Source organism: Phoca vitulina, unplaced genomic scaffold (genome assembly GCF_004348235.1).
Source record: "Phoca vitulina isolate PV1807 unplaced genomic scaffold, GSC_HSeal_1.0 scaffold31, whole genome shotgun sequence".
Taxonomy (NCBI): Eukaryota; Metazoa; Chordata; class Mammalia; order Carnivora; family Phocidae; genus Phoca; species Phoca vitulina.
Genome location: NW_022589734.1, coordinates 7,905,633 through 7,931,547, shown reverse-complemented (window position 1 = coordinate 7,931,547; position 25,915 = coordinate 7,905,633). Strand labels below are relative to the sequence as shown.

Here is a 25,915-nt window from a genome sequence, read left to right as displayed (position 1 = left end):
AACACATGGGACAGGCTTCCTTCCAGCAACAGATTTTTACCTTTGTAAGGAAATGGACACGCTCCTTCATCACTAGCCATATGCTACGGCTCCTCTTTCCAGATAACTCATGAAGAGTTGCCCTCCTCACCCACACGGTCCCTAAGCACCACAGTCTGTGTGTCCTCATCCCCAAAACCAACAGGATCAAGGCTTGGACACCTGTCCCAGGAATCTGAAATTGAGATGCTTAGAGACTGAGATCAGGGGGTTTCCCACTGATCAGCAGAATCACCCGGGCAGCTTTTCTGAACTAGAATTCTAAACCAGATTCATGACCTGATGAATCAAAATGGGGGTGGGGGGTTGTACCCCAGAAATCAACTTGTTTCACAAGCTCCCCAGGAGTTGGTCATATGTACCCAGGTTTGGGGGTGACTAAGTTACCCCCTTAGGTGATCATGAACACCTGAACTGGAAGTTCATGTAGGGGCGCCTGGGAGGTTCAGTCGGTTAAACGTCTACCTTTGGCTCAGGTGATGATCTCAGGGTCCTGGGATGGAGCCCAGAGTCAGGCTCTCTGCTCAGCGGGGAGCCTGCTTCTCCCTCTGCCCCTCCCCCTGCTTGTGCGCACGCGCGCTCTCTCTCAAATGAATAAAAAAAAAAAAAAATCTTTAAAAAAGAAAGAAAGAAAGTTCCTGTAGCCCTAGGCCTGGGCTGAGCACCGTGGCAAGCCCAAGCCATGAGAATGCAGCTGGGGAGGACATCAGTCCTCAGGGAAGTGCGAGACCAGGGAGCCGGAGAGAGGGGATGGCACCATCTCTAAGGCTGGACCCTTAGGCTTCCTTCAACAGACCTCTTTTTACTTTACTCATTTGAATGAGTTTTTGTTCTTTGCCAATAAAACCCATCCTTGAACACTTAACTATGTGCTCAACTCGACCCGTGGAAATGTCAGGTTTTTCACAACCACTATTACAGATCCCATTTTCTGGATGAGGAAACAGGTACAGAGAGGCAAGCAACGTGTCCCAAAGGAGAGAACCGTGAAGTAGCAGACCCAGGAGTCCAACTCAGGCCAGCTGGGCCATATAGGCCTATGCTCTGGAAGTCTGAACAAAAAAAAGGATGAACCCCAAGGCACAGACAGGAAACACCCTTGTGGCTGGTTCGTGAGACATGATGGAAATACAAGTCACCCTGAAGACTATAAAAACAAATGGCACCATACGGCAGACGGGGTGGAGTGGATGCATGAGGATGTCTAGGATGGCATCTCCTCGCTGAAGTCTAACAGGCCTCATTTTAAGCGCTACAAATGCTTTTCTCACGGGTGGCATTGGGGCCGAGGATGAGGTACGCTACACGTTTTTTCGCTCTCAAATTAAAAAAAAAAAAAAGACAGATATGAGGTCTAAGGAAGTTGATTAACCCAGAGACAGTGGAAAAGCGCCGCCACAGTCTCATCCAGTCACCCATGCCCTTCCGTCCTCCCAGGGGCGTGAGGTGCGTGAAGTCACTCGTCCTCGGTCCGTCCGACTCCCGTCAGAATGGAGCTGGCCAAGAAGCACCAAACAGAAATACCAGAAACAGAAGTATTCACAACAAAAATAAGAGTACTCACTATAATAACGAGGGAGGTCTCGTAGCGGGGCCAAAACTCAGTCTCTGGGGTATTTTTGTTCAATTATTAGATTAGTAATAAAATATATTAAAAAACATTTTTTTAAAGAAAAATTCATTGGTAAGATGTCAATAAATGTTAAAAAGCCAGGCATCCGTGTGGCCAGCCTCCTGAGGCACCAGATTTTTAAAAAAAACATCTTGCGGGGACGCCTGGGTGGCTCAGTCGGTTAAGCATCTGCCTCCGGCTCAGGTCATGATCCCAGGGTCCTGGGATCAAGCCCCGCATTGGGCTCCCTGCTCAGTGGGGAGTCTTCTGCTTCTCCCTCTTCCTGCCGCTCCCCGCTCCCCTGTCATGCTATCTCATATAAATAAATAAAATCCTAAAAGCAACAACAACAACAACAACAACAACAAACAACCATTTTGCATTCACTTCGAGGTAGATACTAGACATACTGAGTAGCTCCCTGGACTCTCTGGCACTGAGTCCAGGGTTTATCACAAACCGGAACCCAAACCTTCTCTGAGGCTTGGCAGGGGCAGGCAGCAGACCCTAAAGCAGATCTACAGAATCCACAGCAGTCTGGGAGAAATAAATCTCTGGACTCAGATTTAATTTTTGCAAACCAGCCCAAGAGAAAAGAGAACAGCCCTGCCGGAGAACTGTGAATCCAGTTCTTGCAGCTGAGCCGGTGGAAGGAGCAGACTTCCTGAGCTGACAGATAAAATTAGCAGCTAATGTGATAACTAACCAGTCCATAATGAAACAATCTGGCACCCTTGTCGGCATCCTGCTGTGGCTAATCTGTCCTGGAACTCGGTGCTAGCGCTGATGGGACTTCGCTCTCCAGGCTCCTGCTCTCAGCCTTCCCCGTCCGCTCACAGGTAAGGATGATGCATTCCCTCTCCCCACCTGTGCTCTGATGTCTTTAATGCACTGTCTTCCTACAGTCCCTGTGGCCCAGACCTCCCTGTCCAACACCAAGCCAGTGCCCTGAGGAACCCGGGAGGACATGGGAAGTAGATGAGAAAGGCTCAGGTACACTTGCACCGTTTGCCCGCAGAGTCCCCTCCACTCACCATGCAGGGAAGGAGGTGCTACTGGTCATGCTCTATGGTTCTCCCCACGGTCTCTGAACCACCGGGAAGGGACCAGAGCCTGGACCTGGGTCAACCCAACCTATGCCGGGGAAACTGTGGGCTCGTCACTACCCATGCCACTTTCTTTTGGTCAAACACAGAAGGATGAGGAGACAGTGACCTTACGTATCTTGTTCATCCCAAAATGCCTGGCACCTGGAGCAGTACCTGGCCAGAAGTATATATTTGTGAAATGGGTAGGTGGATGGAAAGATGGACAGATAGATGGATGGACGGACAGTCACATGAGAGTGGAAATAAACCTTTTCTTCCCAGAGCTAGCGCTCCTTCTTGACTCAGGCCACAGTCATACAGGCTGAGTATTTTCTCAGGTACCCATAGGAAGGGAGGCAGGCAGAGACAAGGGAAAAAAGAGAGAAAAAGGTATCAATGCTCTGACCCTACATCATCACTGAACCCTGCCAAGTCTTCAACCGTGGGGAAGACGTGAGCGAATGGACCCTTCTCCTACGCTGCAGGAGGAATTTTAGGCTGGTATGACTTTTCCTGGAGGACAGGTTGTGTCAAAAGCCTTGATTAACGTTCTAAGAGTTTATAGAAAACCATCATAGATGGTGCTCAGACAATTCTGTCTAAGGACAGTCACTGGAGGATTATTAAGAAAACAGAAATTGAATTCACAAAAGCCCAACAGGTTTACTTTCTGGTCCATCCCTGATAATGGAGATATTAACTCGGAAGACTGCCTCTTCCCCCGAGGATTTGGTATAAACCCATTAAGTTCAACCAAAAATTCAATGTGGAGTCATCAGTTGGGATTACATAGATTCAGAGAAGAAATGAGAACTACTCACCTTCTGCCTTACTCCTCGAGTTTCGCTGAATGTGTTGCTAACAGAAGAGCGACAACTTTTCACGTGCCCCAAGGGTACGTTAATCAAAAGATCCATCTTACTTCCGAATGGAGGAGACTCAGACTTTTGTTAAGACATTAATTAGTCCTTCCAATCCTGGCCCACCCACTTCCTCTTTCCCACTCCTCCTGATCTGATGCCCACTAAAAATTCAAAAGGACTAAATCACATCTCAAGTGGAATTTTCTGGAACCACATTCTGTGCTTTGTCAAGGATGGAAAGTGGAATGGGAGATCCAGCAAAACTAGTACTTATTTGCTACCTAATCTGAAGACAGTTAAAAAAAAAAAAAAATCAAGGAGGCGGCTTCGAAAACCCAATTAACCAGCTGTGTAAAGAAACGAACCACATCACAGTAGAGGAGTAAGTCAAGTTCTTTGTCTTGGCCATCACGTGAAGAAAGCTTGCAATCGAATCAAATTACAGGGCAGAGAATAAGGATGCTTCCACCAATAGACACCACAGCGGAGAAAATTTTCTCCATGAAAGGAAACTGACATAAGCCCTGAAAAGTTCACTCTCGAAGCCTCTCAGTATGTGTTTAGTTCTGAACACGTCCAAGGTTTTCGCCTAGGAAGCTGGGGCTCAAGCGAACATCCTTCTCCCACCGTTCTCATAGACTGAAGCCACCAGATGTCACCAGCTAGTACACAAAAGCTTACCTGGTTCCTTCTGCCAATCCGATTTGGTCCTGGAGGCTTCGTGGGGGACTTGGTGCTCTGGGGGCTCCCGCCATTCTCGGCGACCTTCCCTACACTCATTACCGCTGACATCATGGTGTTGACGGAAGACAAGTCTGAACCTTCCAAGCCAATGGGCGAACTTGACGTCATTGGGTCAAAGGTTTAAGCTTCTAAGAAGCCTCTGTCATAGAACTGAAAATCGGAAATCGCTGCGTTGGTCACTGTGAGGTTTAGCGTCTGTCAGAGCCAAGGGGCACTGGCCATGGCTACCATAACCGTGAGTCAGGTCAAAACACCTAAAACCCTCCTTCTTCGGTTCAAGCTGATGCTCGTGCCCAAAATGACTTAAGCTTTCATGCGAATGAGGCATTGTCATGCCAGAGACTGATAACCTCGCTTCCTTTCTGAGCGGATGCACCGACACAACCCCCGAAACCAGCAGACGCAGGTCTCTCGGCTTTTCCTATTCTCTCGTTAGGCAGAGTGGGAAAGGCTAAGCCAACAATTAGGAAAGCCCAGGGAGCTGACGTTTGGCCAGCCCCCTCCTCATAACCCTAACTCATTTACTACTGTATGAATGTTCTAGACTTAACAACTAAGGAGGATCATCAGGTCTCACTTAACTCCACTGCTTACAATACGGTGATTTTACAGGGGAGCCCGGAGCCCAAACTGTAGAAGACAACTGAGAAGCCAATCCTATCAGATTTATAACCAAATTTCAAATCAACATAAAAAAAGACTGTTGCTTAAAATATACAAGTAGGTAATGCACCTATACCCCAGAAAGTGGACAGAAGAACCCAGCCCCAACTGCCGATTACCTCCATTTTCTGCCCCAATTGATACACTATGAGACCTTCCCCTGCTATAGCTATCATCCACGTGGAGTAGGAAAGGAGTCTGCGTTCGCTTCTTTTTTTTTCTTCTCTTGTATCACTTGTTGACACTGGAAGGGAAGCAAAGGCAAAAAGATTCAGTGAATGTCTTTTCACTTCGGGAAGAAAAAACTGAAACCATGTATTTGTCGTAATCTCAGGCCACTCTATTCAGGAGAATACACAAAAGGGAGGCGATTTTAAGTCATCCTTCCAAAACCACATTCTGTGGTTGTTTTTTCAACCTTTAACTGATGTTCCCTACAGGCTGTCACCCTCACTCCCAACAGCCAAAACGATTTTGTGGTATTTTACTTTCTGGGGCTCACCCACACTGAATTTTCCTTCATACCCTACACCCCAGCCCCCCACAAGCAATCAAGACTTCCACTTGACCCCCCTTCCCGCCTCTACCTAAAACTGGTCGAAGATAAGGCAGGAAAGGAACTCACGGAAGTCTCATGGTCTAGAAGGTATTAGGTCAGACCTAAAAAGAAACCTGGTGACATGAACAGAATGACCAAATGGAACATCCACGGCTCATGGACATGTAGCCTTTTCTAGTTCCATACCTGACCACGGCTATAGGTATGGCCAGAAATAAGTCTGCAGGTTAAACTACTTCCCTCATTTGATCTGGGAAGATATTCCAGAGCCAGACCCCCGCCTGTAAGCCACATATCCTGTTATCCCACAGCGTGCCTCAACTGGACTTGTAGTCAAAGATCAAGCTCCTTATCTCAGCAGCCAAGTGAAGGCTTAGAAACACCACCAGAAAGAACATGATTTCTTGTGGTTTCCTCCTCCAACTTCAAGGGGATGTGACCTAGGATACGACAAATGGTAACACCCAGAGCAGCTACAAATGTGTCCAGCAGCACAGTGGGAAGAACCTGGCGATATAACTTTATTAAGTGATGTTGCCATCAGCTGAGAAGTCTCAAGCTAAAATCTTACCAAAAGAGCCAAAGAGAGTCTCAGGAACAGTACTTTTCTAGCCAAGAGACAAAATGTGCCTTCCTTGTGGACAGACATTTTGAAGACAGGATGGTAACGGGTTTCCAAATGGTAAGTAAAAGGACTAGCTGCCGAAACATGCAACTGAAGATAACTTGACCGAGCCGAACCCCACACATCTTTCCCACAAAGGGAGAAGAGCTACATCCAAAATTAAAGAAAAAACCAAACTGCTGCCCTGTGAGGTTTCGCCATGCAAGGAGGCCATTAAAAAATGTGCTTCAAACTTCCTGTTTTTAACGGTCTTTGAAAATCTGGGAGATTTCTGTCTAGGAAAAACAAGCACACACATGTAAGCATGCATACACACACGCACACATGATTTCTTTCTTACTGCATTTCTAAAAGTATCATCAGTTCCCTAGAACTGTTGTAATTAATCAGCATATAATTATCTGTTTGACTCAAATAAATGGATACCTTCAATCCTAAAACCACCTAGTTCTTTCAAATGTATTTCCTCCATAGTTTTATGTACAGCAAATTATAAAATAGCTGACCATAATTCTTTATTGTAATTACGTTATGTCAGTAAAAAGAAAGTTAACCTTTCTAGCGGTTTACAGGAAGACTTTAGAAGATAATCTTGCTTTTGTCCTAATACTACACTTAGGAAAGAAAAATGTGGTAGTTTACTGAAATCTGGGAATAGGTTAAACACCTCTAGGACTAAATGTAAAATTGTAAGTTGTAAAAAATTATATTCTAATTCTATCATTGAGGAGGGAAAGAAAATGGACAGCGAAGACACAGTCAACATGAAAATTAAAATTATAAATATAAAATCAAAAAATATATTCATGTAACAGAGCCAGACTACTAGTAAGAACTTTCTTTACCGTCATTATAACATCAAACAGAGATTCTTGCAAACACCCAAGTGTCTTCAATATACAATACCTAACCATAGCCGTGGTATTAAACAACATAAGGGCTGAACGTTGCAAAGGCTTATCCCAGTTGGAAAAGAAGAAAAGCCATGCAAACTTGTTGTTTCCCATTTTGTCTGGACAGGAAAACATTTGCTACATTTACTTCCTCCTTGGGGATGGAAGTGTAAAGCATGACACTACCAAGATCATCGACATTTACTTCCTTTACCTTGTATACATGTAAGTAGCAATGTATTTTTTTAATAGAGACTTTTCATCTCTGATCAGAAAGTGCAGTTAGCAAAAAGAACCCGCCGGCTACACTGAAAAGAAGAGCACAGTTATTAGATGCATCCCTGAAAAGCTGTTTCAGAAGCAACCCACGCCAGCCCCAAGGAGCTAAAGGTTTTTACTACTGTTTGCTCTTGCATCTTATACTTGAGTTCTTTCTCCCTTTGGGAGGATGTAACAGGGAAGAAGGGAAAGGACCCGGTATAAAATAAGGTAGCTCACTGTTGGGGCGCCTGGGTGGCTCAGTCGTTAAGCGTCTGCCTTTGGCTCAGGTCATGATCCCAGGGTCCTGGGATCGAGCCCCTGCATCGGGCTCCCTACTCAGCGGGAAGCCTGCTTCTCCCTCTCCCACTCCCCCTGCTTGTGTTCCCTGGTCTGTGTGTGTCTCTGTCAAATAAATAAATAAATAAATCTTTAAAAAAAAAAAGGTAGCTCACTGTTCCAGGTTATGGGGGGAAAAAAAAAAATCCACCTTAGCATTAAGGCACATCTGTGCACTAATTTAACCAGAGGCCAGTTGGCCAGTATTAGTTAATTCTATCTATGCTGGACTATACCGGGGCAATAAGCCAAACTAACCAACCTAAAACTTCTGAGGTTTGATCTCAGGGATGAAAGAGAAGTTGCACAGCTTAAGGTCCATTTACAAAACATGTTTTTCTTTATGGATATTAATAGTCTTGGTATCTTCATTCTTTCCTTTGCTCCCTGATACCATCCTACACATCAGCCCCACTACTGGGGGATAGCAAATAACAACAACAATAAAATGATGACAATAAACAAAATAAAAATCACTGGCCCCATTCTAATACAGTGTGCTCCAACTGGAACCAGAGAGGGCTGGGAGCCCAGGTTAAGTTCCCAAATCATGGATAAGAAAAGAAGTCGTCATCTTCATTGACATGGCCAAGTGGACTTGCCTGGAGTTCCAGTTTTTAACACAAACAGTCTGAATTTGGCGGGGGGGGGGGGGGGGGGGGCGGAGCAGGGAACAGGGGTGTCTGAAACACTGCTTCCTGTGAGACCAACACTCGACCCTCTTTGTGATTCCTCATCCCACACTTCAGACCCGCTGGATCAGGAAGGGCTAGCAATTCAGGGCTACAATTTCACTGTGGTTTTGCATCAAAGCCTCAGGAGGATCAGGGGGAAGAAAAAGGGCAACTTCATAGGGAATGTGGGGAAGGGAGGGGAAGGGAAAGGAAGACTCAACACTCCAAGTTATTGTGACTCCAGGAAAGTCAATCAAGTTTAACTGACCTGTTTTCGTCGTCTTATCAAGCTGGCCCTCCTTACTGAGGGGCTGGCGTGGCTGGAGCCCAGACGTGGGCAGGGTCACACGTCAAAGCTACCACCTCTGGAGCACAGAGTTGAAGCAACCTGCGCAAATGAGAAAAGGTGACGTGAAGGGGGAGTCAAGACCAGAAATGATCCCGTCCTCTGTATCTTTTTCTCCACTTAACACCGGGAGTCACAAGGACAACGGAACGTTTCCCATCCCCGCCCGCGTGCATGAGCAAGCTTCCAGCTCCCAGGCAGATTCCTCCCAGAGCCGCTCATCAGCATATGAGCCAGGGCCACCGGAGTCCAGTGTGCCTCGGACAGACAGGAACCCCCCGAAGCATGCCCCACGTGTGGGGTGCACTGGGCGCCACACCGCATGACAGCAGCTCGGACCGCTGGCCCCAGGCGGAGCTCTGGGCATCTCAGGGCATGTTACCAGCCGCTGCTGATGCACTTCCGGTTTCAAGGGCAGCCAAGAAGAAGACAGCACTAAGTGCTATCAGCAATGGAGGGGAAAGGAGACAGTTGGAGAGAGTGAACAACATGGAACCAAACAGTCCCTTAATGCGAAGGACAGTTGAGTAGACCTTCTCCCGAGTGACAGGGGAAGTGCCCACGACCGTTCAGAGAGGACCAAGCGCGCATCTTCTCCTTTACTGTAGGGAGGATACAGAAAACTTCTCAAGTGACACATGCCCCCCCCCAAGAGTTGGAGCAAGTCTGCTCGGGGGGGGGGCAGGGGCCTCCAATGCCTGCCCTGGGAGAAAGCTGGCCGCCCTGGAATGCAGCCTTCCCCAGCCTTTCCCAGAGCTGCAGCGTTCAGCCACATTCTCTGTTTCTGAAAACGCCATCCCCCTGAACTGAGGAGTGCCCAAGTGGGAGACCGGAGGACGTAAATCAAACCGCCACACAGACAAAGCCTGTCGAGAAACACTTGGCTTGGCCCATTTTCTCATTTTTATCCCCTTTCGGAGCGTCTGGAGGAAAGCTGCTCAATCGGGTCACACGCCCAGTTATCATCTTGAATGTTACTCGGCTTTGTGGGCGCCGGGTTCCGGAGCACCTCGGGCAGGCAAGCCCCCTGCTGGACTGGTCGGTTGGGGGGAGAAAGTGCCACCAACGGAGATTTCTGACATGTGAACACTCTACACCTCACTGTCTCAATTCTCCATCTTTTCTCTTCTGCCCCTTCTCCTTTTGAAAGGTTCTTTGGATTCTGAGCCAAGAAACAAGGAGTGACTCATAGGGATAGCCCCCGGATGGGACCGAGACCTTGTAAGCCTTGAGGAATCCTTGTTACTACCCCAGTAATTCTCAACGGTTTGGTACGGGCAAGAACCTCCTTAAAGGTCCGATAAAAAAAAAAAAAATTATGGACCGTTCCACAGGAAAATGCACGTACGCTACCTACCCCAACATTTCCCCTCAGCATCGAGACTTCAGGGACCCCAGAAACTCATCCTGGGGGTAAGCAGGATAAGAATCCTGTTTTTATTTGACATATAACCCACCTTCCTTTAAACTATGAATCAAGTCAAGCTTATTAAAAGTCCCATGAGGTTTTAGAAATGCACAAAACATCCTTTCAGATCATCCCCGCCCAAACTTAAAGATGCCTAGGGTGAAGTGAAACACTGTGGAAGGAAAAAAAAAAACCCACAAAAAACAAGCCAGATTTCCCTCTGTTATTATTCATTTCTTAATTCACAGCAAATTTTAAACAATTTTTTTTAAAAGATTTTATTTATTTGAGAGAGAGAGAGAGCAAGAAAGAAAGAACATGAGTGGGGGGAGGGGCAGAAGGAGAGGGAGAAGCAGACTCCCCGCTGAGCAGGGAGCCCAACAAGGGGCCAGATCCCAGGACCCTGAAATCATGACTGGCTGAGCCAAAGTCAGACGCTTAACCGAGTGAGCCACCCAGGTGCCCCTCACAGCAAATTGTAATAGGCAGAAAGTCTGGAGAGGGACAGCTCCATTGTTTTCTAGAAACTACCACAATCTCCAAATAAGTAAAGTGAATTATAGTTCTATATATAATTATTAAAAACACACATCAGAGAGATGAGTCTCTGGAATTTAAACTTTCCAGAATATAATAACTAAGACTCTCATTAACATTTGAACTTGTTCCCTCCCCTCATTTAAAAAGTCCACCAAGTAATCAATCTCCTCAGTACACACCGGGAACCAGAGTGGTAGAGCGCCAACCCAACACACTTGACCCTGAAACTTCCATCTTCTGGTCTTGGATGGAAAGGATTTGAATATTGAGGATGCCTTGCAATTAAAGCTGAGTAACAAAAGTCACTATCCTGTCTGTTTGGGGTTCTACCAGGTCTGAGGGATTCCTAGAACTCAGCAAGTGGAAAAGTACAGCATAGTTCTTGGCAGAAAATTCAAGATACCCCTTACCTCTATCACCATTGCCTCAGGGGGGTGGGGGGGGGGGGGGAGAGAAGAAGAAGGAAAAAGGGGGAAAAAAAGACCGATCAGGAGAGGCTGTGTCCTAGAAGGTGACTCCTGCAGGGCAATATGAGAAGCACAGCCTGGGAATTTGGAGGGGTGGGTCTTAGGACTCCCCCTGGGAGGATGCTGAACTTCTGAGTTTGCATTCCCACACAGGCTCTGCCCAGATCCAATGGAAGCAGGATGACTGGAGAGGGCAGAGGTCCATCTGTGAGGATGAGGGGGGCAGGGAAGGCCGGCCTCCAGCCCCTGGCCCCTGAGAAGATAAGGGACAATGCTATGTAAAGCCAGAAAGAAAAGATTAAGGAGCCTGTCTCCAGGTCCAACGAGATAGCAAAGGGGAGATGAAAGATAAAAAGGAAGATGGTCTAGAAACAAAGCTTCTCAGCTTCTGAAAACCCAAAGGATTCTTCAGTGAAATCTAAAATCTGTCCTAAAGGCCTGCAGGACAGATGGGGGTAAGTTAGATGCCTAGGATGACAGTAGAGGCCCGCGGATGCTATAATAGGGAAATTTACAACACCGGGCCCGGGAGAGCCACGCTGCTGAGCCTAACAGACGTCCACAAATACTTGGGATGGTTGACCCGCTGATTGGAACCGCCTAGTGAACAGTCTAGCTGGCCTGTTCGGGCCAACCCAGGACAGGCTCAAAGAGTCTGAGTTAAGAGGAGTTCAGCGACTAAAGTGCTCTAGCTCCTAGGGAGCTTTACAAGCAGCAAGGACGTCTCTCTTAGAATGGGCTAAGTCAGAAAGGAAAACACTCTTCCCTCAGTCTTAGCTAGGCTGGGGACAAAAGGAACCAGACGAGATGTCGCACCACGGTGATGCCCGTTCTCCCTGGCCTGCAAAGCTTGGGGCAAACCCGTTTCCTCTCACCAGGATGGCCTCGTGTGTGCTGTGAAGGCTGACAGCTGTGATGGTGTTCTGAGCTCCAGGAAGCTGATGTGTTTCCTGGCGATGGGCTCAGTCTATGCCTTGCACGGGGCAGCAACCCAGGCAAGTCACCATTGCCCCCTCACTGGCATGGGCTTTGGTCGAACGAGGCCTTGGAGTGTCCCATGGAACACTCGAGCAGGCTGGGCCGAACTGGGCACCGTAAGCTGCTCTGGTCAGTTCTGCATCCTCCCCGCAGCGTGAGGAGGGACGGCTAAGACCAGGTATGTGGGCCCTCCCATTGGGCTGCCTTCTGAGGTCTGCCTCCAAAACATCCCCCCCACCCCCTTTCACCCCCTCAAGACGACAGGAAGTAGTGAGATCCCTCAGGGGCCACTTTGCACACAAAGCCTCCGTCGTTCCCACTGAGAATTCCTAAAGCTCTCTGTTACAAAACTCTGACTCTGCAATATTAGGACTAACACAACTAATGATGTCGATGGCGGCTACTGAATTTTGACTGTCACTTGGCACACGTTAAGTGCAGTAGCTCACTGAATCCTCCTAGCCACACCCGAGGAGCACTGGTCCCACTGTACAGATGAGGAAACTAAGGTGCAGGGGGTTAAGCAACCTGCCCCCAAGATCACGGTGGTAGAGAAAAGTGAATCCAGCTTCTAAATGCTGCTCAGTTTCTTCTGGACAAAATCTGCAACCCTGGCACAGGGCTTGAGAGAACAGATGCACTCCCTCAATCGCATTTCTCTGACTTGTCACAATCATATTCGGAGTCACTTCTGCCCTTCCAGACTGCTCGGCACCTGGCCTCGCGTTTCTGCCTTTTTCTAGGCAGGGAAAGGAGCTCCCTCCTTACACCTTCACCTCCACCTTCCCCTCTCTGGCAGGATGCATGGCTGAACTCCCACCTCAGACTAAAAAGTTCACTGCACAGGGCAGGAGTTTGCAAGCACTCACTGCCCTTTGCTGTGCAAAGGGATGGGGGGTGGGGGGTGGGGGCCTCCACATTCTACACTCTTGAATTCTACAAGGAGAAGGAAACTGGAAGGAAGCCACCAGGCTCTGCCTGAAATCCTGAACAGCCCGGTTCTGCCCGAGTGGCTGGATCCCTCTGATCCACCAATGTGAGCTCAGAGGCCATCTACGTCCTCTAGGTCACTTCTGCTTCCATGCAAATGGAAATGCAGGCCTGGAGTGAGAGGAGCTCTGACAGGAAGCCTACACTTTCAGGTCCTGGGGTTCCAACAAGGTGTCTGTGTGGGGGGAAGTAGTGGGGGAGGGCAGGAGATGGGGAACACAGAGGGTTGGGAGGGAGTAGGCAGAACTGCATAGAGCAAAAACGAAGTAAACACCATGCGAAGGAAATACCCAGTCAGTGAGAAGTTAACTATTATTGACCCTCCCACACAGGCCACCCCAAAGTGTAATCCCCATGCGGCGGCATCACAGACCTTTGCTAGAAATGCAGATTCTCAATATACGTAAGGTCATTATGCTGTACACCTTAAACTTACACAGCACTCATATCAAGGACATTGCAGTAAGACCAAAAGGAAAAAAGAAATACAGATGCTCGGGCCCCACTCCAGAATGACCACGTCAGTCTGCATGTTAGCTCTCAGGGGATTCTGACGCAGCCTTGAGAACCAGCGTTCATCTCTACAGAGAATTCTGGAAGAAGGCTGACACAAAACCAAGGATCTCCCTGAGAAACTTTCCTTCTGCGAGGATTTGGAAGGAGCCACTGTTTTATCACAGCCCCAGAGCAAAAATCAAGGTGCTAGAAACTCTGATCTCAGTTCTAACTTTAGCTGTATTCACCACTATGAATGAATGAATGAATGAATGAATGAGTGAAAAGACAGGAAGGAAGGAATGTACGGGTGCGTGGTGGGGGTTAATCTGTGCAGGGCCTATTTTAGCTGCTCAGGAATGGGGACATGTCAGATGTGAACTTCAGACAAGGCAGGGCCAGCCTACAGTGCTCCGGAAGCTAAACCACTCAGCCTGGCCTCAGGGAAACTCTGGACCCTGGAAGCCATCTCTCCAGCAAATGGCATTCGCCAAGCTGTCACTCCTGGGAAGGGTGCTGTGGGATGTTCTCCATGGTCGAGCCCTGCAGCCAGGACTTCTGGTGGTCCTGGACACCCCCACGGGCCCCGCAAATTTCTCTGCTGCTCATGGGCAGTATGTGCGCCCCCCAAAGGGGGCAGGTGAGAAGAATGGTCAGGGAGGATAACCCTGAGGGAAGGCAACCCTAAAGAAGTCCTACTGTCCTCAGAACAAGCTCACAGTCTCCTGCGATGTGTCTCTTAATGGGACCCTCGGATGGAGAGGGACAAAGGGAGCCGAGATCACTCCTCCAGCCGAGGGCGGCTGCCCCTCACTGACAGGTTTCAGGTGCCCCCCGTGGATCCAGGAATACCACGGGCTGCGGACCAAGGAAGGTTCACCGTCCTCAGGTAAAGGAACATTTCAGTATTCAGTAAAGTATGGGGCGGTGGGGGGCATGGACAGAGAGGAGCGGCTCAGTGGAGTGGTAGGTTCCATGCTGGAAGCAGTTTCTCTCGTAAAAATACAAATCACTTGGACATTTTGATGGTTAGAGGACACACGCTTTCAGCAGGGAGGCGAGCACTGGCTAAAAAGGCAGGGTTCTTGCTTACCAAACTTAACCGCCGAAGTCAGATTAAATTTACTATTTGAAATACGAACCACTGGAAAGATGGACCGATTTTCTGGAACATGCTAGTTTATGAAACCTTCCGTGGGACGCTACTCTTCTTCCTGTATTTCTCCACAGGGCTCTTGGCTTCTTCAGAGGGAGGAAGTGGGGCAAAGTCCGGCTTCGAAGCTTCTGGGTCAGTCATTAAGACTGTGGAGAAGTGGGCTCCACGCCTTGCCGCTCTTCTCCCGTGAGGGAAGCGCGTCTTACTGACAGGATCCAACTACCACCAGACTCTCGAAGCCAAGTGACAGCTGCCACACGGCAGCCATTTGCTCCCCAGTGCCCTGGCCTTCCGGGAGGGGGCCCGGGGGCCCGCAGGGCGCAGCCCTGTCCCTCTCTCTCCAGGTGAGCTGGGCTTTTCCTAAACTGGCCACCGGGATCTGGTATTTCATAATCTTCTTGCCCAACGTAGCAGAAACGTGCCTGGTTCCCTACTCTGCCTGAGGAAGCGGGTGAGAACGAGGTGGGCAGCCAGGGGGGCCTAACTAAGGGAGCACTCAAGCTGGGCAGAGACTCAGAGGAACCCCTGGGTAGTGTCACCTACCCCCGGGGGCACGAGAGGCTCTTCTAGCCTAAGCCAGAAGATGTCTCCCTGCAAGAGATTGAATGGAGAAGCCCCCACCCTACCCCACCCTAAGATCATGGCCCAGCTGGCTTATCAGGAAAGGGCGGGGAGAGGCCTCCACATCCCACCTTGACTGAGAAATTTAAAAACAGAGAACACTATTGCTATAAGAGAAAACAGGATTTATATAAGGGTATGTCAGAGGCCTAGTGTATATCCGATTACATGTCTTTCAGAGTACCTCCTTCCCTATTAACTAGGGGGCATTAACCCTTTGTGACATAGACTCTGGGCTGGAAAATGTGTGAGGTACTTTACATATATTTAATCCTTCCCCAAACCTTGTAAGGCAATGATGAGGTTATCTGCTAGCTATTAAGCAGCTCCTAAGGAGCAGGGCTGGGATTCTAGCCCAGGGTTGTCAACTCCAAAACTCTTACACCTTCCTCTGCACCACAATGATGATAATGGAAAAACCATTCAGAGAAGGGCCATGAGCACTGGGAAACCAAGTCGGGGGAAAACAAGAAATGGCTGAAGGAACCAGACATGTTCAGCCCATCCAAGAGAAATAACGGGAGACACCTTGAAGGCCTTGCACGTGGCGGGAGGGTGGGGGGGAAACGCGCGTACACTCTTCTTATGTGTCCACCACAGCTCGAACGACATTTGCACAAAGAAGCAGGTCTGGGACCCCATAATCCTTTATACAGAGCTCTGAACAACTAGCACTGCCCACAGATGGAACGAGGCCCCAATAACGTAATGAGCCTGCTGTCCCTGGAAGTATGCAAGCAGAGGCTGAATAACCACAACTGCAGTTTTGCAGTGGGTGAGAGACCCTATCAGATCATCCTTTTGACTTTCAAATTTCTGTACATGGAAGAGGTGGAGCAACTTTAAGTCCCTGAACCTCAGCTCACATCCAGAAAAGGAAGCTAGCCATACTGCTCTCACGGTACAGAAATCAATCGAAGGAATAGGTACCAGGACACTTTACAGGGGGTACAGCGCCCGCCGAGACCAGCTATCTATGGATGTTACGCCGTTTAGCTCCCAACGTCCCAGCTTCCCTAAGCCCTGTGCCAACTCCCAACTCTTAGATTCATCCATGGGCTACCCCTACCGCCAACACTGTCACGGCCGGGGTCAGTTTGAGGATCTTTAAAAATTTCCATTCCAGCCCCCAAGTTTAAGGCGGAAAGATAATTTAGCTTATCACAAATGCAATCTCAGTAACAATAAGAGGCAGAGAGAGCAGCGCTCCTGGACTCGCAACGTAGTAGGGAGAGCAGGAAATAAAACCCCTCCAGCTTCATTCAGTTAGCTGCCGAAACAAATCCTGGGCAGCTCTGCATTTGCTTAATCAAGGAAGCTGGCACGGCGGGCTCCCACCGGGCCCTGGCGCACTCTTCCCCAGTTCTTCTGCTCCTCTTCCCTCCCAGCTGTGCAAACTGAACGCAGCGCAGCTGACACCCAGTCACTGGCCCCAGACACTCCTCTCAAGTGGGTCTGGGTGCCTGTAATCACATTTACAGCATGGAGGAGGAGGAGGCTGGAGTAAAGTTCAGTAGCCGTTTGCAGAGAGTTTTAGGCAATATCCTGCAACTCTTTCACAGGCCCTGAGGTTGCGGGGCTGCCCTTTCAGACACGCTTGGGTAAAGGGGCTGCAGAAACAGGATTCTCCACTTTCCCTCCCCCGGAGGAGGGGCTGGATGCACGGTAAGCACCCCCCAGGGCAGATGGGGAACCTCGGATCTGGGCTTCAAACTCCCAGAATTCGGGGATGTTTCAGGCGGACAGCCTTTATAAAGCCAGAATTGCTTTGTGGGAGACGAAAGCGTTGTTCCGAAACGCTTCAGAGAAGGCAGTGGAAGGAGATCATGTCTTTCCTCGCCCACTGGAAAAGTGGTCGGCTGTGGTCAACATTTCACAGTGGGTGATCAGACATCACCAACCGTCAGCTGAGAATGACTGTACTGTGCCCAAGCTACCGGGCGCTCCATGGCCTGCCCTCTATGCCCTCTAACGGATGACCTTTTTCCCCTCGCTTTTGCCTCTAAAAAAGTATTCACTCCTCTATCTATGAAGAAAAACAAATCTAAGCGGTTGGTAAGTGTTTATCGCCAGCCAACCAGTCAAAAACATTAGCAAGCAAGTGGTTTTTCTTTAAGTACGCTGAGCCCAAACCAAGAAGCTACTCAGGGGCAGGATGGGGCACTGGGAAGGCAGGTGCCACGTGGCGCCGGAACCCCAGCCCCAGCCCTAAGGAGCGGCCCAGCAGAGGCACCTCGGGAGGCCGGCTTCCGTACGGGGAGATGAGCGGGGGTCCTGGAGGAAGTCGGAGCCCCACAGGCCCCCTTGGTGTTCCTGCCCTGGGCCGCCAGGAGGGTGATTAGTTCCCGACAACTGCACTCCCTGGGGTGTCTAATTGTGCTGCTGTGGCCCCAGCACAAAGGGCTGAGCCCCACAGCCCAGCAGGGTCCGAAACAAGCATAAAGCGCCCCAAGCACACTGCACACACGGGGGCACTGAGCATGCCCAGGCTCTTCAGTGTGGGCTCGCACGACAAGCCCCACCCTGACCCCTAGGAACCTGCTGCGAGCCCCTAAACTTCCCTCCCAAAGAGCAGGAAGGACGATCTCAAAGGGGGAGATCAGCACCAGTTGAATGAGCACTCAGCCAGCACCTGCAGTGAGCCTAAGAGGAGATCCAGAGGCGAGAAATCAGACACAGTCCTGGGCTGTGGGGCCTCGCTGGCAGACCCAGGCACGCGGCGTGCAGGGACATTCTGCACATCTGCTCAGTCCCAGAAGGGCCTGACGCGTCCCTCAGGTCCCCATGGGTGAGACAGCCCCCACAGGGAAAATTTCTGGAGCACAAAGTTTAGAGACCCCAGTGCATGCCCAATTAACTTAAGCAGTATAGAGCACAAACATCCCCAGTCAAGTGGGGATTTCAGCTGAAAAAAGACTGGCCTCTACCCATATTTTGGCACAAAATTGTTTGTGTGCTGTGAAACCCCATCCTGTTTCTCGAATAGAGCTCTTCAGCCCACTTGCAGTCATAAAGCTGAGGATTCCTCCGCTCACCCGCTTCATTTTACTTGAATGCCTGTGATAAAGGCACCCTCGTGTTGTTCAAAAAGAACATCCCTACTCTTTCCTTTTATCTTCCCTTAACAGTTCGCCATCCAGTGATAGGAGGGGCCTCGCCTCCAACAGTCCGCCCTTTTATCTCCCGCTGACCACGCAACAACATGAAGCCAAGGGCTGGATTTCCTGCAGCGCCCTCCGAGGGGCTGTTTGACTTGTTTAAAATATTACTGGCCTCCAGAACCTTGGAACAATGCCTGAGCAACACCTACCCAGCAGCCATTTCAGCTCCAACCTTGAAAGCCTCCGAGTCCAATGTACCAGGACTCCCCGTGCCTCGGTGTGGGAGGCTTACTGCTTCCAAGAAAGAGAACTCACTTTCCAGGCTCACGTATGTATTTGCTTCTTGTCCGCAGCAAATGTAAGAGCAACCTTTGTCAAACGTCCAGAAACCCCAGGTGTTACTTACGGTAGCTCAAGTTAAACTCTTGAGTTTACACTGTTATTATTATAATAATTCAGTGGCATTTAATCCCATCCTTTTGCCACTGGAACACAAGAGTGGTATGTCACGTACTTCCCTGCGTAAGCCTGGGATACACAGCACCCCTCGTCTGTGGCGTGAGGACAGGCCATGACCTCTAATGTCCTTCTAGGCCTAACTCTGCGTATGAGACTCAGTTCTGCTGGGAGGCGTAGGTCCTGGCTCAAAAGCACTTCCACCTGCTGCAGAACAACATGAGCATTCCTGCGAACGTCCAAGGTTGGCCATGGCAGCAAACTCCCATTTTGTAGGGGATCGAGGCAGTAGTGGGACCGCATGCCAATTATAGGATGGGACGACCAGAAGGAGTTCACCCATCAGAGAGCACAGAGGACCCTGACTCCCTGCCATTCGAGGCCGGGGGTTCCATTTTCTTGGCATCACACCAGCATGTGTGAGGTTAATGGTTTCAGAGAATGATAAGATCAGATGTTTCAAACAGTCCACCAGAGTTCCTGGAGTATAGGAAAAGTCTTTACAAAGTCAACTAAAAAGAAGAAAAACTTCCTTGCCTAAGTACCCCTTAGCCCCTCACAATCTCCCAGGAAAGGGGGTTGGGAGAGGGCAGGGGGAGGGAGGGAGGCTGTGGAGTGATGACAGTAAGCAAGGCCTGGGGAGACCAGTGGCCAATGAGTGACGGAAGCCAGGCTATATGTTACATTTGCAACACAAATTTCTGTGCCATCACTCCAAGGCGGAGCCAATATTTTTAGGATCTCTCTCTTTATGAGGCCCGGATAATAAACAACGTGCTCTTAATAAACCAGCTCAGCCACGCGGTCCCCATGCAAAATGCAGGAGGTTGCACTCTGTGCGGCCCCCCTCCTGCTGCCATGGGGCTCGGCCCTGTCGTTGGCCGGTCGGAGAACAGGTGCCAGTTCCCTGGCTCGGCCCCACGGGCCAAACAGCAGGCGCTCTGCGACGTCCTCCATTTCCTCCCAGCCATGAAGTCAGAACAACCTGTACAGACAAAGAGAAGCGAAAACTTGCGAAACAAGGGCATCTACCCTGCTCACGGAATATGCCCGAGGAAACTTTCTCAGAGACCTTTTCAGATGCTTCATTACGATTCTGGAAAGAAAACGCAGTCCCCTACACCCAGGCATGCACATGTTCACACAAACCCAATTTCATGCTCTGCCGGACCCACAACTACAATGCAGAAGTCAAAACAGAACTCCGGAGCGTGGCCCTGGTTGCCTAACTGATCCGGAATTGTAACTGACACTTTTCCATAAACTCTTTTAGAGGCCGGTGACATCCTGGCATGTTCCCAATCTGGAAACAGAGTTTTCCTAAGGCGGGGAGGGGAGAAAGGCCTAAGAGATTATACAACCATCTGCTACCTGACTATAGGAAAAATGCTGTTTGCAAGACAGAGATGTGGGGGAAAAAACCTCTACCATCTCTTTATTCCTTGTAGTTAACCCCTAACGTTATGCTCTGGCCAAGGCAAGAATAATCCTTTTAGGGTTTCACCCACAAGAAGCTACTAATTGTGATGATTTTTTTTTTTTTTTTTTTTTTTTTACCCTATCAGCCAAGATTCATTCAATAGGACTGGAGTTTGGAAGACAGATCTGCAAAGTAATTCCAGTTCTATCTGACATAAAGATCTCAAAAGTACCGTGCTACTGGTGAGAGTCATGTATTCTGTACAACCCAAATTTATAGTCAAATGTGATTATTCGCATTAGGCAAATGCTCCTTTAAATTTTTTTAGCTTGGAGAAAGAGAAAACCAAGGGACGCATTAATCCACCAAAGCTGGCAGGCCCAGAACTTTCACAGCTTCTCCGTACTTTATCATTTCTATGGTTTTAGCCACCAGACAGGTTTCACTTTAAAAAATGAGTCTCCTTAGTCTCCTGGGGTGTGACTTCCAGGCCCACCCCTTGCTGCTTTCCGTGACCTCAAGCCAAAGTCCAGGAGAGTGTGCAGAAAATGTGGGTTCTCTGCAAAGGGTTAAAATTCATTGTTGAAGATGTTCCATACAATCTTCGTGCCCTCGATGTAGAGTGAGATTTGGTATCAGTCTGGAAAACCTGAAATAGGATGGTGGCCATTCTCAGATCTTAAGTCTACGAAGCTCCCAGATGTGAGAACCACCAGGAGCTGTACGACAGAGCCCCCGGCCTAGAGATCGAGGAGACAGGGCACAAGGAGATAAATTCCAATCCAAGGGAAAGCGAATCATGAGCCAAGCACTTTAGGGCTGCGAGGTTCCCGAGGCGTAAGTCATCAAGTGTGAGGGCAGTAGGGCAAAAGCAAACATGAGCTTAAAGATCTGGCTTTCAGAAGACAGGGCGTCCCAGTAAGAAGGAAATGCATGGAGACCCAGGAGGTCGGGATGGTCCCTGGTGTCATGAAAGCACTCGCCGCTACAAGCCTACATTTTCACCCTTCTCGAGCAAAACAAGGAAAAGCATTCGATTTGCTGAGACACTCACAATGCTGAATGCGTTCTTTTCTGAGGTTCAGGTGCCTCCTTTTAAAATGAGACAATAAGGATAGGAGATGGCTGAGACTGGTTATTAATGGTGATTTCTTTTTGGCAAAAGGGGGAAAAAAAAAGGCCATCCCCTGTGTGTACCCGCAAAAGTTTTGCCTTGAGTTTCTGGCCCCTGAAAACAAAATCCTTGGGAGCCATCACACTATATATACCAGTGCATCATTTGACAGGAGTGACAGTGGAACGGGGGAGAGGGCAAAGATGTGGTGGCAAAACTGTGCTGGTGTCAAAGCTCCATCTACGGGGGATGGGCTTCATCCTGTGGCTATGAGAACCCACTGAAGGTCCACCCCCTCTTTAAAAAAATCCTGAGATGAAATAATCATATCCATATTTTTAAAAGCTCTTGACAGTAGCTTAAGAAACGGATAATTAGAGGTGCGTAACCCAGTCAGGAGGCCACTGCCATACGAGGAACAGACAGGAGGAGCGTGGGATCCAGGAAGACATCGCCAAGGGCCGGACCCAGCCGTGGACGGAGGATGAGGACGAGGGAGAGGCCGGCCTTCCTGCACTGGCAACAGACTGGGTGGCAAGGCAGTTAACGGAGATGGAGAAAAAATCCCCAGTACAAGGAGAGCATAAAAGGAGTACAGCAGGAAGGGACTGGTTCTCCACTAGCAGGATGAAGAGAAAAGTTCGGCTCCAGAGAAAACCTCACGTGTCCAAAGCCAGGAAAGGAGTAGATGGGGAAAAAAAGAAGGTTCTGGAGGAGGTGGGAAAGGAGGGCAGGGGGCTGCCAGGCACAGGAAGATGAAACATTCATGCTTGAATGGAATACATAACATATGGAGCCATGTAAATAGAAGTATTCACTGTCAAATTGACTCTGCTAATGAACACTGACATAAGCTGCTGACGTTGGGGGAAGGGCATAAAGAGCCTTAACTCCCAGGTTACAAGTCTACACAAAACTGTACCACATGTAAAACAAGAGAATAACAAAATCCATCCTCCTCTCTCTTTCAAAGAGCCTAGTGTATAAAACTCACATGTTAAGATACTGGGGCAAACGTTCTATGGAATTGACAGGATCTAGAACAGTGAAGTCCAGGTGAAAGTTCTCCAACAATGAAAATGGCCTCTGTCTGCGCAGCCCAATATGGTAACCGCTAACCACTCGTGGCCACTGAGTGCTTGAACCGAGACTAATGTTAACTAAGGAACTCCGTTTTTAAATTTTACTTAAATTTAATTTAAATTTAAATAGCCACATGTGGCTACCAGCTGTTGTACTGGACAGCGTAGGTTTATGGTATTTTTTTTTTGTTTTTCAGTAATCTTGGGTTACTAGATTATTGTCCTTCATTTGTTTGCTTCCTGGGTTTTTTAAGCCCTGGAGCAGGAATAAAGATGATCTGGTATGGTTTTACCTGCAGGCATGAGAAGGGAGTGAGCTGATCCCAGAAGTAATACACTTTGCCATGAGTTTTCATTCTTCCCCGTATTTATCTGAGTTTCAATGCATAAAGGGAAATCACCCACGAAACCAACAACAGAGGGACATCTCCTAAGCCAGACGGACTTCTCGGTGAGTCATCACCACCATGCCCCATCCACCCCAAACCTGCTCAGACCTGGTCCCACCTCTAATATGAAGGTCAATGTGTACAAACATGGGAAAACGGTTACTAAATTAGATCAAGTTTAAAAAGCAAGTTAGTACCTTTGAGCATTCTATGTTATGATCATGTATTTGTGGACAAAGTCTGGAAGATGCAACCAGAAATGAGATATGGGTCATGGGAATATGGTGATTTTTTAAAAGAAAGGTGTAATTTAGTATCATTATAAACTTGATTTTTCTATTAAAAAAATTTTTTTTAATATGCAAAAAAATAACCAGACAGCATTCCTTCTTAAGATATTAAACTGTTCCCCTGCCTCAATTTAGATCTTTAGTCATAGCCCAGTGCCTGGTACACAGTAGGCCTCTGTTCAGTTCTAAGTAAGCACGGGCCGATTAAGGGGTGAGATGCTCAGGTTGATAAGCCCCATTCTACAGACAAGTACAAGATTCATACCCTTGAGGGACACGTGATGGAATGAGCACTGGGCGTTATAAGACTGATGAATCACTGAATCCTCTGAAACTAATAGTACAGTATATGTTAACGAAATGGAATTTAAATAAAAAATTAAAAAAAGATTCATACCCTTGAAACTGTATATAAAATCTGTGGTATTCGTTTTTAGGGAAGAGTCCATAAATTTGATCCGATTTTCAAATGTTCTTTTTTCTTGTGAAGATGAGATCAGTCATGTAATACATGGCAGTGACTTAATAAAAGTGAGTGAAATCAATCCCCCAAACGATCTCCCAATGCCTACTACAAACATCTACAATTTTAGAACAGAATTCATCCTACACAAGGGGGGTGGGGGAGAGATCACAGGGATCCCCATTTCTGTCACCGCATTTACGTGGTTTTGTTCTGTCCCCACAGTGACTCCAGGAATAGCTCCTGGATCCAAGTTAGTTCCCTGATGTGGACTATTATGTTAAACTTTCTGAGTGCCTGTTACCACCCCCTCAAGGCCATCAAAGGCACCGAGGAGGTTTTCTGTAAGGTCCACAGAGAGGTGTAAATGTGGCCCAAACACTAGCAATTCCTGGGACTCTCAAAGGGGTCCCAGAATAGAGGGTGGTCTCGGGGAGGATGTTTGTGCTGCAATTAACAAAAGGTAACGGCATTAGTGAGCCTTTTAAATAGAAGCCAAAAATTAAAACTGAGTCCCTCTATGCAACAAATAGTCCTTACTTGAATTGCAATGCATAAATAAAATAAAGTGGCTATAAACGGGAGGATTACATCAACTATAAAATTCAGGAGTCACAACCGGGGGAGTGGGAAAAGCGACTGACAAAACGGTATGGGGCGAAGGGGGGCTGGCTTGGTCCTTGTTTCGCCGTGTAGCCTTTGAAGGTGAAAACTAACCAATTTTTTTTTTCCCCCTGACCTTCAAGCTGTCAGAGGTTAAAACGAAACGAAACAAACTTGTCTGAAAAAATTAACCAATGGGAGCTGCCATCACCCTTCAAGTGATTTGGAGGGAACAATATTCCACCCGAGGCCCTCAAATACTGCGTGATAAAAATGCATTTGTTGGTTACACCTCAACTGGTAACTATGGTTCTCCCACTAGACTTGGGGTGTGTGGAGGCGTGTTCTAGAAGCTCACCGCCTGGCTGAGAGAAAGCAGCAGCGATGAGAAGGTAAGAGAATTAAGTGTTGTCTAGGCCATACTAACTTTAAGTCCAGGGGAAACACTGGCGAGCGTGAGCGGAGGGGTGTGAGAGGTGAAAGCGAGGCTGCAAGGAGCCCAGATGCAGAAGGGACCCCCAGGAGCCCCAGCGCCAGGTCCTGCTGGCAGAGGGTGCGTGGGGGTGAGGTGCAGGGAGCTGGGGCAGCGGGGCTGTGGGCTCGGTGTAGGCAGAGAAGATGATGTCAGTTTCCAGAGAACCTGTTGGAACACGGAATGGGACTGCAGGGGAGGGAGGCCTGACTAGAACCGGGAACAAAGGAAACACAGAGGTAGGCAGGCTGCATATACAATGGAGGAGCAGAGGGGGCCGGGGGGTGTGGGGGGTGCCACGGGCTAGATTTCCTGCCGCCCTGGGATGGTGACTGGGAAGAAGGTTTCAGGGGTGAAGGCGGTCAGGCTAAGTTCTTTTTTAGACAGCTGGAAAGTGAAGAAATGACAGGAATCAGAAGGGCAGGTCTGGGTGAGAATGGGTGGGTATGGGCGCACACGGGGTCCGCCCCTCCACAGGGAGGCGGGGCCCGCGCTGGGTGAGCCCGGAGTCAGAGCAGAGAGGGTCCAGGGTTCCGCCACAGAGACAGGAAAAAGGGCTGGCAGGAATGAGGTCCCCAGGAAGGAGCAGGGTGTGGTGTCCAAATAAATGTGGAAGCGGCAGCCCTGAAGGCGCAGGGCCCTTCAGAGCCTGGGAAGATGAAAGAGCAGAGAAAGGAACCATTTGAGGGGGTGCTCAAGGACGCGCACAGCTGGAAGAGCTTAATCTTGGGCACACAGTAGGCACTCAAATATTTTACTGATTAGTCATCTCAAGGAAACAGGCAGGGGGCATATGCTGTGAGGAGGAGGAAGAGAAAAGGGGAATTGATGGTTTAAGGAGCAAAGGGCCCCAGGGAGTTGGTGGGAGGGAGCGCAGTGGCAGAGATAAATAAAGGCCTCCCCAGCAGCCAGCCCAGCCGCAGGGGACAGCCAGGGACAATGACGCTGAACGGGAGGGGGGGGTGGCGGCTCTCAGTCAGCTTAGGTATTTACAACCACGTGATCGTGATCTGGAGGTGCTCTGGAGGAAGAATGGGCTCAGGGGACGAACCCCAGCCTCCCACTCAGGGTAAGTCTGGCATCCTGTTTCCCACTCTGGACAGCTGGCTAAAGAGAAGGAAGGAAAACCGTGTTCTTCCAAACGGTGGCATCTTTTATCCCAGCCAT

The 25,915-nt window shown here is 48.8% G+C and overlaps 1 protein-coding gene across 1 annotated transcript in view; it reads right to left on the bottom strand.

The window, feature by feature from the left end:
* Positions 1-25,915, bottom strand: part of RREB1 (ras responsive element binding protein 1) — a 127,647-nt gene that overhangs the window by 59,350 nt on the left and 42,382 nt on the right. The window contains exons 2-4 of the mRNA XM_032424673.1: positions 8,626-8,745; positions 5,129-5,253; positions 4,284-4,496 (exon numbers count right to left, since the gene is read on the bottom strand). Coding sequence (XP_032280564.1) covers positions 4,284-4,454 — 171 coding nt within the window. The 5' untranslated portion in view covers positions 4,455-4,496; positions 5,129-5,253; positions 8,626-8,745. The remainder of the gene's footprint in view (positions 1-4,283; positions 4,497-5,128; positions 5,254-8,625; positions 8,746-25,915) is intronic.